Below are 16,560 nucleotides of genomic sequence, written 5' to 3'. Positions count from 1 at the left end.
GCGCGAATCTCCAGCTAAGGCGCGAGGCGTCAACCAGCTGCGAGGCGCCAGTCAAGCGAAAGGTACCAGACAAGCGCTAGGCTCCAACCAAGAGCGAAGCACCAGCCAGGCGCGAGGTATCTGCCAGGCTTCAGACGGGAGAGATCCATTTCAAGAAAGCCCTGGTCTTCTTTGAAACATGGAGATCTCCTAAGCACTTCATAAGTGACTTGATTCCTTCAAACAGCCGAGATTTGAAAGCGCAGGAAGTGCGCGCTTTTGCAAATTCTTGTTCTTTACATAACAATATGTCATATAAGACATATTAGCTGTGTTGTACGGTAGAGGCAACTCTGTGTTGACTTCTCATTACACAAAGGATGTCAAGTTAACCTACGAGAGATCCTTCTCTTTTGGTTTATACGTTTCTGCGGATACGTTACTGGGATAAGGAGCCGACACTGATCCTTAACTTTGAGTTAAAGTTATTTAACTTAGTGAAATTATTGGGGTTTTTGAAAGGAGTGTGGGGATAACTTTTCAATTTGAGCGCGAACCCTCGTGTTAGGATCAGGTGATCGGGATCGGTGTTGCGCTCCTTAATTATGCCAATAGGCATAGGTGTATTGTCATATAAGTGGATGAGCACCCATTGACAAGTACCTTTTAGGCTCTGCCAAGTAAGTGGATAAGACCCCATCGGCAGACCCACAAGAACTCTTGGCCACAGATCACATATCTCGCTAAAGTTTCTTGAGGTGATGCAGACTCCTTGGCAACAGCCATATGAATTCTACCACTTATCAGATAGGAACCAAGGTTTATTTATACCTACAACATATGTTGTTTACCTGTCTATTCCATGTTAGCTGTCTCTTACCCTCCACCAAAGGGTGTCAATCAGCTATGTATATATCTGACAGGTAAGTTGATTGTATGAAAATGATATTGTTATGATACAATAAAGTTTCATACATACTTACCTGGCAGATATATACGATTAATGGCCCACCCAGCCTCCCCGGAGGAGACAGGTGGAAGAGAGGAAATATGATAGAAAACGGGAATGGTTCCTAATCCTGCCACCCAGGGCAGGACGGTAGATCACCTGACCTACATGCAGCGTGTGCCGCGAAATTTGAATTTCTGTCGGGGACGACAGAGCTTTAGCTATGTATATATCTGCCAGGTAAGTATGTATGAAACTTTATTGTATCATAACAATATCATGTTTGGATCAGGTGATCGGGATCGGTGTTGTGCTCCTTAATTATGCCAATAGGCATAGGTATATTGTCATATAAGTGGATTAGTACCCATTGACAAATGCCAATTAGGCTCTGCCGAGTAAGTGGATAAGACCCCATCGGCAGACCCACAAGAACTCTTGGCCACAGATCAATATCTCGCTGAGGCTCTTGAGGCGAAGCAGACTCCTAGGCAGTAGCCATGAAGTCTTCCGCCTAATCAGGTAGGAACCAAGGTCTATAAATACCTACAACATATGTATGTTGTTTACCTGTCTATTTCAGTAATTAGCTGTCTCTTACCCTCCACCAAAGGGTGCCAATCAGCTAAGTATATATCTGTCAGGGAAGTTGAATGTATGAAAATGATATTGTTATGATACAATAAAGTTCTACCATATATAATTAATCTGTCAGATTTATACATATACGATAAAATGGCCCAACCCAGCCTCCCCACAGGAGACAGGTGGAAGAGAGAAAATCTGGTTAGAATACGGGAATGGTTCCTATTCCTGCCACCCAGCGGAAGGGCGGTAGATCACCTGACCTACCTGCAGCATGTGCCGCGAAATTCGAATTTCTGTCGGGGACAACGGAGTCTATAGCTAAGTATATATCTGACAGGTAAGTATGTATGAAACTTTATTGTATCATAACAATATCATTTTTCCTAACTATACAAACCTGAGGTTCTTTACACATAGTCCCACCTCATGCCACCCCTCACTCTGTTCTGGGCCTAAAGCAAAGTTAAGCTTCACCTCCTAGCCATGCGGGACACCCAACTACCGGAGAAGCAGTTAACTACTGAACCTCCTTGTTCAAAGCTTACGACTGGTTCCAGCTGCCGCTGATTACATTCCATATGTTAAAGGACCTCAGGTTTGTATAGTTAGGAAAAATACAATTTACGACAAATTGTGATATTGCCTAACCTAATCAACCTAATAACTAAAATCATTTTTCCTAACTATACAAACCTGAGGTTCTTTACACATAGTCCCACCTCATGCCACCCCTCACTCTGTTCTGGGCCTAAAGCAAAGTTAAGCTTCACCTCCTAGCCATGCGGGACACCCAACTACCGGAGAAGCAGTTAACTACTGAACCTCCTTGTTCAAAGCTTACGACTGGTTCCAGCTGCCGCTGATTACATTCCATATGTTAAAGGACCTCAGGTTTGTATAGTTAGGAAAAATACAATTTACGACAAATTGTGATATTGCCTAACCTAATCAACCTAATAACTAAAAAAATAATCTTAAAAAATGTAACATTCATTCACACAAACCAATTTCTTCTATACTACCACAGTGCCACCCCTAAATCTGAAACCTGGGCCGAAAGGCAGAGTGGAATGTTTACATCTGGGCAGGCGGGTCTCCTCGCGTAGCGGACAGTAGTTACTGCCTAACCACCTTGTTCAAGAGTTTTAACGGCCATGTTACAGTTTTGCTGTAAGCAATTCCTGTTGTAAAGGACCCCAGGTTTATGTAGTTAGGAAAAATACAATTGACTCTTTTAAAAAATAATGATTTTGTTATAAAAATGTCGTTTTCATAATAAAATTAAGTTTCATAGTATATATTTACCAAGTAACTACGAATCGTAGTCATCCCTCTTCCCCTCATGGAAATAAAAGCGGAAAAGAAGTGATAATTCTGTTGTGTTGTTTCTATTGCTTCCCCTATAGAGGGTGAGCAGTCACCTGCACTAGCGAAAATAGAGCTGCCGCACACTTTTCAAATTTTGAGCTAACGTGTGAGTGGAAAGTTTAGCAACATAGTAGTTACTTAGTAAGTTTAGTATATGAAACTTAATTTTATATTACGAAAATACCATTTTATTGCAGTTTCTTACCGAACAATTATACAGCTGTAGGTTCCCTACACGGCAGACAAAAGGTTCAAACTTTTGCGGTGGTGTGGCCATCACCAATGTAGGTGATGTCATCTGCAACTCGAAGGAGGAACAGGTACAACAGACCAGGTGTCATTAATTCGTTCTCTGCCAGCTCCTGATTAACTTCAATGGTCAGTGCAGACTTTTTCTTCATCACTGGATGGTTTTTGACCGTCATACTTTGGTGATGTACTTACTTCATGTTTTTGCTAGTTCTTTGCTTTTATTTTAGTTACCTTTAACTTCAATTAGTTGTGAGATTTAGAAGTTGTCATGTCAGATTCTAGCCCTTCTGGAGTTAGGTTTTGTGCTGGAGGGTGCAAGGCCAGGTTGGAGATTAAGCCTATTTATGACCCACACTCAAAGTGTATGAGGTAATGGGTCTGAGGGTACTACTTGTGAATCGGCTTGTGACGAATGTGAAGATTGGAGTGACAATCAATGGAAGGTTTTTCTTGCAGATTCTGATAAACTAGTAAAGGATAGGATGAGAAAGGCTGCTCTAAGAGCTGAAAGTAAAGTTAGTGTAGCGTCTTCTGTTTTCCCCAGATCCAGCTCTTCCTGTTTCTTCTCCTCCTTCTCTAGCCATGTCCCCAATCGTAAGTCCTCCTTCACCTGCTCATTTAACTCATTTACCAGCTTCCTGTGCAGTTTCTCCAAATGCCATTGCCAGCCTTGAATCTAGGTTTGAGAAAAAAATTTGATCTTCTTGTAGTGTCGCTACTTCTACTCGTCCTCGAGATAATTTTTTTACTTTAGACATTTTAGACCCTCGAGGTCATTGTATTTTGACACCTTCGAAACATTTGACGGTTTTACATTTATCGATTACTCCTTCAACATTGGGATATTCGAGTGTTCTGCAGTATCTCTTGGATACGAACCCAGATTACTTTGTCGCTGCAGCTCCCAGGTATCCTGCTTCAATTTGTATTATGAGAAGGAAGCATGTAGACCCTTTGCTTCCCAAGTTGGTTTTGTCCAAGGCTTCGATGAAGTCTCTCTGTATTGTGGAAGACTGGTTATTGACTAAGAGAGAGTTAGGTAAGGCTTCATTTACTTTTCCACCATCAAAACTCATCAACAAGAGGTACTGGTTTTATGTAACTGGAGAAGCTCCTTCCATGGGTGTTTCTGCCTCCTCCCAGGGGGACTTATCTGGTCTTGTCAATGCTAATTGCAGAGCAGCGTTTTCGGTAGCTAAGGTGTTCTTTGCTTCCCCCATTGAGGATGTCAGATTGGTTAGGGCATCTTTCATGTGCCGACAAATCTGTCAGGGACACTTCTGACAAGTTCGCCTCTCTTCCCCTTTAGTACTCTTTAAGAAGTGACAACTTTGGTGCTCCTTCATCATGAAGGGAGTTACTGCTTCCCAGAAGTTGGATTTGCTTTTCTCGCCATTAGATAAGCAACACTTTGGAGAGAAAAAATGACAAATGATTGTTGGCCCAGTCGACTAAGCAAGTGAAAGCCACCTCTGTGACTCCTGTCAAATCTTCCTCTCCTTTGCAACAGCCTTTTCTTGGAGCTAGAACTAGGCCCTTCATCAGACCTCACTTGAACCTGCCCCCCCTTCCAAATCCACGGCGATGGGCGATGAATGTGTGACGTAAGACTACCGAAGGGTTCGGTAGATCCTCGCACTTTAGAAGAGTAATTTATTTTTTGTTTTTTTCAAGGAACTACCACTCTGTTGTAAGACTGTATGCAGTTACTGAATGACAGTCATTAACACAAAACTTTTGACATGAAGATATGATGAGGATCCTTAAGAGAACCTTCATTGTTGAAGTTTGTTTTGTAGTTCTATAGATCACTTATTAATGAATTGACTATTAATAATCCTTGTACTGAATGTGAGATTTTGAATGAGGAAGAAGTCTCTCTCTTCTTCTTTGAAACAAACAAACAAAGTGAGTTTGATTTATATATTTCTGGCATGAAAGCCGAGATTCGCAGGATGGAATTGCAGTTGCTTGCAATGGAAGGTAAGAGTGATGTGGGAAGTTTTTTGTGCAGTGTTCCCAGTGTAGTGGAAGGGGCATCTGACCGGCTCCGCATTGCTCCTAGGCCTAGACCTCTTCCAAACTCCCAGGACCAGGGGAGGAGGAATGTCGACAGCCGCAAGGAGGATGTAGAGTATCCCCAACTGTCAGGCGTCCCTTCGGCAGATCCTGTTGATGCGTCCCAGGCTGCCTCGGATCGCTGCAGTAAAGGCATCCTAAGGATGTGTTTTTCGTCTTCAGATTCGTCTTCACCCAGACGCGGTTGGAGTTCGGCTTCGAAGTCTCCCCCCTTGAAGAGAGCCTTGAAATCGCCTAGAGGAGACGACTTGGATTCCAGCCCAGAGCGCGCTCTCTTCCCGTCAAGAGCTCTTGTAAGCATCCTTCGTCCAGCTTACTCCCTTCCAGCAGCAGGCGCTCCTCTCCTGATAGGCGCGCTTCTCCAGTTAAGCTCTCGGCTTCGAGTAGGTGCTCTACTCTTGACAGGAGATCCTCTCCTAGCAGGCGCTCTTCTCCTGGTAGGCGTTTTTCGTCCAGGCTCCCTCTGTCGGAAGGAGGATCCTCCCCTTCCAGGATCCCAACACATCATAGGCGCTCTTCTCTGCACGTCAGGCGCTCGTCTTCTAGCAAGCTCCTCTCTGCTGACAGGCGCCAAGATCCCAGCAGGATCCCCTCTCCTGCTAGGCGCTCTTCAGTGTACAGAAGCGCCTCTCCTGACAGGCGCCAGGATCCCCGCAGGATCCTTTCTCCTGCTAGGCGCTCTTCAGTGTACAGAAGCGCCTCTCCTGACAGGCGCCAGGATCCCAGCAGGATCCTTTCTCCTGCTAGGCGCTCTCCAGTGAATAGAAGCTCCTCTCCTGGCTGGCGCCAGCCTAGCAGCAAGCACCTTCCTCCTGCTAGGATCTCTCCAGTGTCCAGGCGCCAGGCTAGCAGCAGGCACTTTTTCTCCTGGTAGGCGCCCTTCTTCGGACAGAAAAGCATCTACTACGTGGAGGACTGCGCGGCCGGGTGGGGATCTTCGGGTCCTACCTGGCGTAAGCTGTCATTGAGGAGGGATCCTGCCCCATCCTCGATTTCTACGGGAATCGAGAGAACCACCAACCGATGATCGTCTAACGAATTCGGTGGGGGTTTCGCCGAGTGCTTTAGATTCTTTGGAATTTCTAGCACTCGCAGTGTTCGAGTTTTTTTACAATCTCTTAACACTTAAGCGAAACCATGGTCCAAAGTGAGCTAGACGAGAATCCCCGATAATTATTACGATATTCGGGAACCTCGCCAAATGCTCAAATTCTTGGAATAGGTTCTGTCATGTAAGTGGGTTGGCCCCCATTGACAAGATCCAAAAGGTTCTGTCATGTAAGTTGGTAAGCCCCCATTGACAAGATCCATAAAGGTTCTGTTATGTAAGTGGGTAAGACCCCATTGACAAGATCCAAAAAGGCTTTGTCATGTAAGTGGGCTAGTCCCCATTGACAAAGATCCTAATAAGGTTCTGTCGCGTAAGTGGGTAAGCCCCTATTGACAAGATCCAGAAGAGCTCTCAGTCATAGGTCACTACCTCGCTGAGGCTCTTGAGGCAAAGCAGACTCATAGACAGTGTCCATGAAGTCTTCTGCCCAATAAGATAAGAAGCGTGAACTGTCGTCTTCGGTATTCTGTTCACAATTGAAGCTTTCCTTCGGGAAAGACTTCTCCTTCATTCTCTTGACTAGAGAACGAAGGCGGTCCATCTCCAATCCTTACTCTCATTCCTCGTAGGGAAAAGAATGTACGATGGAGGTAGTCGTACAGAAACCTACATAAATACTACGTAATTTACTTTCGCGACATGATTCTGTTAAGCAGTTGAACTGTCCGGGGTGTAGGCGCATACCGTAGTTAGGTCTACGGATGGCGACCGAGACAACTAGTATCCTAATTGAACTGCTAATTGGGGCTCCCTGCAACCTCCCATGAGTTACCAGTTTCGATTTTAGATATTTATGGTATTGTCACGACAACACCAACTCAGCTTTTGTATTTACCGAAATCCGTTTTCGCTTAAATATAATTGTTCGAGCGTATTTTTATGCTCAATGGTGCTAGCCGAACGCATTCCTTCATGGAATGGATTACATGGCAACTCAGGATGACGAGTCGGCGAGAGCTAACGGTGTATGAGTCTGCTGTCACTGCGATAACAGCTCAGTACCAGCTGGCTCTCCAAGATGCACGGTCAGTTGCTTCTCTCTCCCCTGCAATGATTGGCTGCCGAACCATATCTCTGCCCAACAATCACGGACTTAGGTCTCTGATTAACGGGGATTCTCGCATACATGAATGACCATCTACTGCTGTGATGCTCGGTTTCATCGCCTTCGACATTGCGAGAAATTTTCAACAGAGATATCTCTTGGACTCTTTCTTTTTTCTGTTTACCGCACTGTAGCAGAAGTCTGTACTAGTCTACCGCTGGATCGCACTGCGATAAGGCGGAATGTTTTTTCTTCAGACATCTGAGTTTGTCTTCAAAAATATCTTGTATTCGTAGGTGTGCAATTGTTCATTGTTCACCCCGAATTAACAGATGTATTGGAAGACATCGCCTATTCCCAGGCCTGACAGCTCTGCTTCCAAATGTTCAACCTATGAGAAGCAGTTCTGCAGGCAGTACTTCCCGGGGTTTTTCTTTACTGAAAAACGCCCCGCTTTCGTAGCAATTATGACTTCTCACCGGACAGCAATGAAATAGAGGTTAGCGTTTTCAGTCATTGGTAAACACGGGTTCAGAATCTTGAGAATCTTTCTCTCGATTCAACTGTGAAGAAGTACGTTGCATTCTCTGTCCTCCTTCGTCTTCTGCAACACATAGCGTTGTTTCTCCTTAGCTGAGGTTCAACTACCATGAGAATGTCTTGCCATCAGGAACCTCGGTCTCCAGAAGGCAATTGACTTTCACCTGTTGGGCACATGCCTTAACAGAATCATCACCTCGCCGTCCGGCATCGGTGACAAAAATAAATATACGTTCTTGATGGTCTCTCGGCATAACCCTTCAAAGGCGAAGGTCACGTGACTTGCTCGGATTCTTGGACAACTTACCTCGATACCGAACGCAGTCAGTCGGCAGCTGTCAGAGCGCCAGTGTCAGTTACAAACTACGGTGTAGACTTAGTTCGAGTGTACCAAGAACTTCGCTGCGGACACCTTCCCGAGCCTGGAAGGGGTAAAAAGGAGCTGAGTTGGTGGTTTTCCCCACTCAGAATGAACAAGGGCTTGTCTCTTCTAAAAGCCGGAACCACACCTAGTGTTGTTCTCAGAAGCCTCAGAGTCGGGATGGGGAGCAACACTAGGGGCGAAAGAAGTGTCAGGCACCTGGAAGGGTGACCAGGTGAACTGGCACATCAACAAGAAGGAGTTGAATACAGTCTTCCTGGCCCTGGGGAGTTTCGAACCAGAAGTCAGAGGCTCGGTGGTCCAGGTCAACTCGGACAACACCACGGCTCGGGCATATATAAGGAAACAGGGACGGACTCATTGCGTCTCCCTGTACGAAACAGCACGAGACCGGTTGCTGTGGGCAGAGGAGAGAGAAATTACACTTCTCACCAGATTTGTTCAGGGAGAGAAGAACGTAAGGGCAGACCTGCTGAGCAGGAGAGATCAAGTCTTCCCCACAGAATGGACTCTCCATCAAGACGTTTGCCAGATGTTGTGGAGCCTTTGGGGGCAGACCACACATAGACCTTTTTTGCCACGAATTAGAATAAGAGACTGGACAACTTTTGCTCCTCCATTTCAGATCCAAGAGCAATAATGGTAGACGCACTCCTTCTAGACTGGACAGGGATAGACGGTTACGTGTTTCCCCCATTCAAGATTTTGGGGAAATTATTGTGAAAGTTCGTCCCCTCAACAGGAACGAAACTAACTCTGGTCGCTCCCTTTTGGCCCGCTCAGGAATGGTTCACAGAGGTACTGGAATGGAAGGTGGACTTCCCCAGATCTCTTCCACTCAGGAGAGATCTGCTCAGACAACCCCACTTTGACAGGTTTCACTAAAACCTCCCCGCTCTCTGCCTGACTACCTTCAGACTATCGAGAGATTTGTCAGAGCGAGAGGCTTTTCGCGCAAGGCTGCTAGTGCGATCGCCAGAGGCCGCAGGTCATCAACCTTGCGAGTCTACCAGTCGAAGTGGGAAGTGTTTTGGAGATGGTGCAGGACGAAGAAATTATCCTCATCCAATACCTGTGTGACCATAATTGCTGACTTTCTTCTCTTTTTAAGAGAAGAATGCAGCTTAGCTGTCTTTACGATTAAAGGTTATTGTAGCATGCTATCCGCGGTATTCAGGAACAGGGACCTGAATATCGCGGAGGATAAGTTCTGCATGATCTTATCAGATATTTTGAGACGACTAAGAATTAGTACTCTAGACCGTCTAGTTGGAACTTAGATCTGGTTCTCAAGTTCCTAGTATCGGACAAGTTCGAACCCCCTCAACAGGCGTCCTTCAGGGACCTGACTAGAAAGTCTCTGTTTCTTATAGCACTGGCGACTGCTAGAAGAGTTTGCGAGCTTCAGGCTCTGGATGCTAGAGTAGGGTTTAAAGGAGAGTCGGCAATCTGCTCTTTTAAACCTTGGTTCTTAGCGAAAAACGAGAATCCCTCCTAACCCTGGCCTTGAAGTTTTGAGGTCAAAGGGCTCTCATCCTTAGTGGGAAGAGAGATAGAGAGATCCCTGTGCCCTGTCAGGACCTTTAAATTCTACCTAGAAAGAAGAAAAAAGAAGATTAAGGGCAACCTAAAGAGTCTCTGTTGTTCTGTCAGAGATCCCAGAAGACCCATTTCTAAGAACGCTCTGATGTTCTTTATGAGGAGCGTCATAACAGAGGCGCATGCGACGTGCGATGATGAACAGTTTAAACTCCTTAGAGTTAAAGCACATGCAGTAAGGGCCATTGCGACATCTCTGGCGTTTCAGAAGAATATGTTGCTGAACAATATTGTAGCCTCTACATACTGGAGATGCAACTCAGTGTTGGCTTCTCTCTACTTGAGAGACGTGAGAGTGACTTACGATAAGTGCTTCTCGTTGGGGCCCTACGTATCTGCAGTTTCAGTGCTGGGACAGGGAGCTGAGACTAATCCTTGTTAGTTTAGTTTAATTTTATTTTTAATTTGGTGTTGTGTTTTTATATTTGTTTGAAAGAGGGTCAAGTGGTAACCCCTTTCAATTGTTAGCTCTAACACGGGTTAGAGTTGGTCAGGTGGTCGGGATTGGTTTTGTGCTCCTTGATAGTGCCAGAGGCAAAAGTTTGTCTTGTAAGTGGGTTAGCCCCCATGGACAAAGATCCTAACAAGGTTCTGTCATGTAAGTGGGTAAGCCCCCATTGACAAGATCCAGAAGAGCTCTCAGTCATAGGTCACTACCCCGCTGAAGCTCTTGAGGCAAAGCAGACTCATAGACAGTATCCATGAAGTCTTCTGCCCAATCAGGTAGGAACCAAGGTCTTTGACCTACAACTTGTGTTGTTTCCTATTTCTATTTCTATTTTTTTTAGCTGTCTCTTACCCTCCACCAAGGGTGCCAATCAGCTAAGTATATATCTGCCGGGGAAGTTGCATGTACAAAAATGATATTGTTATGATACAATAAAGTTTTGTACATACTTACCCGGCAGATATATACGACTAATGGCCCGCCCAGCCTCCCCTCAGGAGACAGGTGGAAGAGAAAATCTGATTAAGAAACGGGAATGGATCCTAGTCCCGCCACCCAGCGGCAGGAGGGTAGATCACCTGACCTACCTGTAGCGTGTGCCGCGATATTTGAAATTCTCTCAGGGACGTCAGAGACTATAGCTAAGTATACTATATCTGCCGGGTAAGTATGTACAAAACTTTATTGTATCATAACAATATCATTTCAATATGGAAACAACCCACTCAGTCCTAGCATTCCTTTGCCAAGGAGACTGGATGGTCTCCTTGGCCATTCAAGACGCTTACTTATTTCCATATTCTGATTCATCAGAAATCAAGGAAATTTCTTCAGTTTGTTTTTATGGGCAAAGTATTCCAGTTTTGAGTTCCTGTGTTTTGGTCTTTTGACAGCTCCTCGGGTGTTTACCCATGTATTGGCATTGCTAGAGAAGTGGCTACATCTCCTGGGTAACGATGTGGCACTTTACCTGGATGACTGGCTTCTCTGCTCCTCCTCGGAAAGCCAGTGCATGAAGGATCTAGAGAGGACTTTTTGTTTGACTCACTCATTAGGGATTCTCGTCAATGAGATGAAATCACAACTGATTCCAACTCAGTTGTGCCCTCAGGTAGTTCAGAAGTTCCTGAACCATCGATCTTGTTCCCCTCTCCAGTGGATGAGTCTTCTGGGCACTTTCGTGGGTAGAGAAGTTTGTAAGACTCGGAAGGTTACACATGCGACCCCTTCAATTCTTCCTGAAAGTATCGTGGTGCAGGAAATCTCAGCCGGACTCACAGGTGTTCAACATCACGAAGGAGATCAAAGAGGATCTAGCATATTGACTTTTGGAACTGAGATTCTCAGGAGGCATTTCTCCTCATCCTCTCCACCCAACCCTACAGTTCTTTTCCAACTCATACAACGTAGGTTGGGGAGCAGTCTTGGGAGAGATGATAGTGTCGGGAATATGGTAGACGGAGCAGAGTTCCTTTCACATTAATGTAAAGAAGTTACTTGTGGTCCATCTCATTCTGCAAGCGTTCATTCACCAGATCACAGGGAAAGCGGTGGCAGTACATGCAGACAACTCCACCGCATTGTCTTGCATTCGGAAGCAAGGGGAACACGCTCTTTCTCCCTTTACAAGAAAGCAAGGGACCTTTTATGGGTGGAAAGGAAGCAAGTGTCTCTGATTCCTCAGTTCGTCAGGGGAGGATGAATGTTTTCGCAGACAAATTTAGTCAAGGTCAATAGGTTCTTCTGTCGGAATGGACTCTCGATTCCAAGATTTGCCAAGACCTTTGGAAGATACGGGGAAAACCGGTGATAAATCTGTTCGCCACTTCCAGCAACAATCGACTCCCTCTATTTTGCTCTCCAGTTCCAGACCCTCTAGCATGGTTCGTCGAATGCAGTTCTAGTGGACTGGTCGGGGCTGGACACATACACCTTTCCTCCATTTGGGCTGATAAGGCAAGGTCTAAACAAAGTCCATATTCATCAGAATGTGCCTCACTCTCATAGCACCATTCTAGCCAAGAAAGGAATGGTTTCCAGATCTTCTCAGTCTCCTTGTCGACTTTCCGAAACTCCTACCGTTAAAGAAGTTGCTACTCAGACAATTGCATTTTACAAGGTTCCATCGAGGGTTGTCCGCTCTGGCCCCGACAGGCTACAGACTGTCAGGAGCTTTGTCAGAGCAAAAGGCTTATTGAGAAGAGCTTTGGAAGCTATTGCTAAGTGAGAAAAAGAGCTTCTTCTAACAGACTTTACCAATCCAAGTGGGGAGTGTTTAGAGGATGGTGTAAGTGAAATAAAGTCTTCTAAGACCTCAATAAGCGAGATAGCAGACTATCTTCTTTTCATAAGGGTATCTAGATCCTTGGCTCCGATGATTAGGGGTTTCAGGGTGATGTTAGCATCTGTATTTAAACACAGATGCATAGACCTGTCTAATAATAGGGACCTCTCGGACTTTATTAAGTCTTTCAGAACTTCTAAGTGCCCAAAAGATTCGGTAGCTTGGAACCTTTATGTAATCCTCAAATGGCTTTCGAGTTCTTTTGAACCGATGTGGTCTTCTTCGATGAGGAACCTAACCAAGAAGACATCTTTCTTGATAGCTTTAGCTTCAGCAAGATGTGTAAGCGAACTCCCCATGCTATGGAGAAAAGAGTTGGCTTCTCACAAGGTGACGCAGCCTGCTCTTTGATGTTGAGTTTTTACCCAAGAATGAAAACCCTTCGAAACCTTGGCCCGGCTCCTTCACTCTCAAGAATTTGGCCGATATTCTCAGTCCAGAGGAAGAGGAAAGACTCATATGCCCAATAGGAGCTCTTGGGTATTATCTCCACAGAACAGAAAAAATAAGAGGACCATCTTCTCGACTGTGGTGCTCGGTGAAGAATCCCTCTCATCCCCTTTCAAAGAATACGATCTCCTTGAGAGAACTTATTATTGAAGTACATTCTAAATATGATCTCCTTGAGAGAACTTATTACTGAAGTACATTCTCATGTCAACGAAGATTATCCCATGTTGAAAATCAAGGTCTATGAAGTCCGAGCAGTGGTGACCTCTCTGGCGTTCCAACATAATTTGTTGCCGTCCTCAATTCTGCAGAGTGACTTTTGGAGGTCATAGTTGGTGTTTGCATCTCATTACCTGAAAGAGATTGAGATGATGTTTGAAGACTGTATTTCTCTTGGTCCTATTTCCGTAGCTGGCATGGTGTTTGGAGAAACGACATAGGGGGTGGGTCCCTCTTTGTATTTTTGCCTTGTATTAAGGTTGTTGTGTTAAGGGAAGACGGAGTATGTTTACCTGATGTACTCGCCAGCCATTTGTTTTTAATACAGTTTGTATAGGTTTTTAATACTGTGTAGGTGACTTGTGTTTGCTTGTATGCTGTATCTGGTCATCACCCAGGCAAGGGCAATATTGTGTTTTCACCATTGTCAAGTCATCTGTGAACTGCCATGGCAGCATAGGCATTCTACTTTATGTAGAGGCACTTTTGGACAGAATTCCAAGCTCTCTCTACATAGGATGAGCTCCGACCAGAGGCACTATTCTCCTGCAGTAGCTCTCTTACAAGGTAAGGTACAACAAACAATAACAGTGCTGACTATTGTCTTTTATCTTATCAAGAATCCTGTTATATTTTTCAATTAAGCATACATCCTTAGCCCCCATCCTTGCAATGGGTATTCAGCTGTATAATTGTTCGGTAAGACTGCAATAAAAATGGAATTTTTATAATAAAATAAAATTTTATTGCATACTTATCAAACAATTAATTATTTAATTAAAGCCCTCCCTCCTCCCCACAGTGGAGGATTAGGAAGAATGAATTGATGACACCTGGTCTGTTGTACCTGTTCCTCTATCGAGTGGCGGAAGATGATGTCACCTACTTTGGCGATGGCAGCTCCACAGCGAAAGTTTGAATCTTTTGTCTGCCATGTAAGGAACCTACAGCTGTATAATTGTTTGGTAGGTATGCAATAAAATTTAATTTTAATATAAAAATTCCATTTTTGTTAGGGAATGTTTCCACTGACTATATATGAAATAAAATTTGAAATAAGTTTAGGTGTGTATCATTACAAATATTCACTGTATTTTTGTATTCCAGACATGAGCACTTACGCAGTATATTGAATGGAAAAGCAGCTTTTCCCAGATCCTTGAATGCAAAGATGACTGCAGATGATAGATCAGAAGGATCAGGATCTTCAGAAGGTTCTGCTGGTAGTCTTGGTATTGTTGAAAAGAGCTGCTCACACGAGAATAATGTTCGTGCACGAGTGGGGTTGTACATGAAGGATGGAGATAAGCTCAGGGCAGATTTCCATGTTTTATATAGAGTTCTGCCAGATTTAAGGTACGTTACCCATAGTAGTTTCTAGTTTGTTCCTACACTGTATACAAACCTTCCATCCTTTACTTAGGATAGATTGCAGCTCAGCTGAAACTACCGGTTAATACATTTTTTTTTATATACCAGGCCCGGTAGTTACCTGCCCGGCGGTGGAGAAGCACCGCTTCCCCTACCAGCTGAGTCGCCACTTTGATACAGCCGGCAGCTAGGAAAGACCTCTCTTTCGCTCTCGCTGGCTTGTTGAAATTATTCATAACATTCTTTTTCTCTTTCTAGCTGAATGCGAGTATGTGACAATATGGTTATGCGTTCCTGCCCTGGTGCCCCGGGCGGTAGGTGTGGGACTTTCATGAGCAGGATTGATAGAGACCCTCACTCCCTCTGTCCTTGCAGGGGGCATTCCTGTACATGGGAATCCCCCTGTGAGGAGTGTCGTACCTGGTCGCCTGCCCAGTGGTTTGAGTATCACCGGCGGCGAAGTAAGAAGAAGAAAAAAGCCTTCCCCTGCAGAGGCTCTTTTTGACGCTGACCAGTCCACCTGTCTGCCCGCCCTCGGGGATGTGGGCCCTGCAGCTTCACCTTGTCCCTGGATGAGGTCCTCAGACTCCTCCTGACACGTCTTCTTCGAGAGTCAGCAGTGACTCTCAGAGAAGTAGTAAAGACTCTTCTCAGAGACGTGCTGACACTCGCTCTCCTTCAAGAACTACCAGACCTTCACGTGTAAGCTCCTCGTCTTTGTGCGATGCTACGGCACGCGCAAAGGAGCATTCGTTGGATTTGCTCTCCTTCGCAATGCGCGATGCTACGGCATGCGCACAGGAGGCTTCGCTAATTGAACGCTCCCCTGCAGTGTGTGATGTTTCGGCACGCACGCAGGAGCCTTTATTGGAGAGAGGTCGCAGAGAAACTGTCTCTCCCTCTCAGGGACAACGTGCCAACGCGCCCCCACCTTCTAGACCAATGCGTGCAGCAATACAGGGAGAACTACTTCCTGATGCGCACCATTCATTTGCGCGCCGTATTACTCCTGGACAGCGTGCTCCGACAGCACGCGTGATTGCACATGCGTCCTTTAGACAGCGCTCACCTGTAAAGCGCTTTACCCAACACACTGCTTCACTGCTGTTTCAGCAATAGAGTAAGCACTCACCGAGACAAGCTACTGCCCTTGCGCGCCAACGCACGTCACCAGAGCATTTTTCTAAACGCCAGCAGGCACTCTCAGTCTCCAGTATCACACCCAAGATGCGCTCCTTCTTCGGAACGCTCTTCTTTGTCTACACATGCAGCAAGACACCCAATTTCACCTGTAGAGCATCACCACTCTCCAGCGCATTCTAACGCGCACGGCTTTAGGCGTTCTCCCATGTGCAAATTTGCGCACCATTTGCCTTCACGTGCTTATGCGCGTTCAGAACCTATGCGTGCGCCCACACTGACACGCACCTGTAAAACCTTTTTCCTCTGTATTTTGCAATGTTTCGACACAAAACAGAGACGTCTGAGTCAGAGTACCCATCTTCGGAACTTCCATCATCTGGTCCTCCTCTGGAGGTCCCATCTCCACCTCGGGATCCTCGTAAAGCTGCAACTCACCCTTCCAAAAGGCAGCCATATAGGCTTCCACCATTGATCAGAGGTAGATGTTCTCCGACTCTTCCTTGAGAACAAGGCCGCAAGCGGGCTCCTTCTCCTTCTTATGACTTTCCAGCCCTCCTCCTGATTCCTCTTGGGAAGTTGGGAGAGCAGTTAAGGGGATTTACTATCCCTAAGTTGCCACGAGTGCTTAACATCAGGTGAGAGGCACTCTGGAAGCAAAGGCATCCCGTGACTCCTCCTTAAGAGTCCAAACCT

At 45.4% G+C, this 16,560-nt stretch overlaps 1 protein-coding gene across 11 annotated transcripts in view; it reads left to right on the top strand.

Moving 5' to 3' along the window:
* Window positions 1-16,560, top strand: part of LOC135224515 (E3 ubiquitin-protein ligase MYCBP2-like) — a 1,655,355-nt gene that overhangs the window by 108,771 nt on the left and 1,530,024 nt on the right. For 10 of the 11 annotated variants that reach the window (XM_064263565.1, XM_064263570.1, XM_064263561.1 and 7 more), the window contains exons 2-3: window positions 2,544-2,686; window positions 14,461-14,709. In XM_064263565.1, the coding sequence (XP_064119635.1) occupies window positions 14,525-14,709 (185 nt within the window). In that variant the 5' untranslated portion in view covers window positions 2,544-2,686; window positions 14,461-14,524. The remainder of the gene's footprint in view (window positions 1-2,543; window positions 2,687-14,460; window positions 14,710-16,560) is intronic. The other variant, XM_064263560.1, reaches the window with a different exon arrangement.

The sequence above is a fragment of the Macrobrachium nipponense genome, chromosome 12 (genome assembly GCF_015104395.2).
Source record: "Macrobrachium nipponense isolate FS-2020 chromosome 12, ASM1510439v2, whole genome shotgun sequence".
NCBI classification, from domain to species: Eukaryota; Metazoa; Arthropoda; class Malacostraca; order Decapoda; family Palaemonidae; genus Macrobrachium; species Macrobrachium nipponense.
The sequence above is the reverse complement of the archived record's forward strand: the minus strand, read 5'-3'. Positions and strand labels throughout refer to the sequence as shown.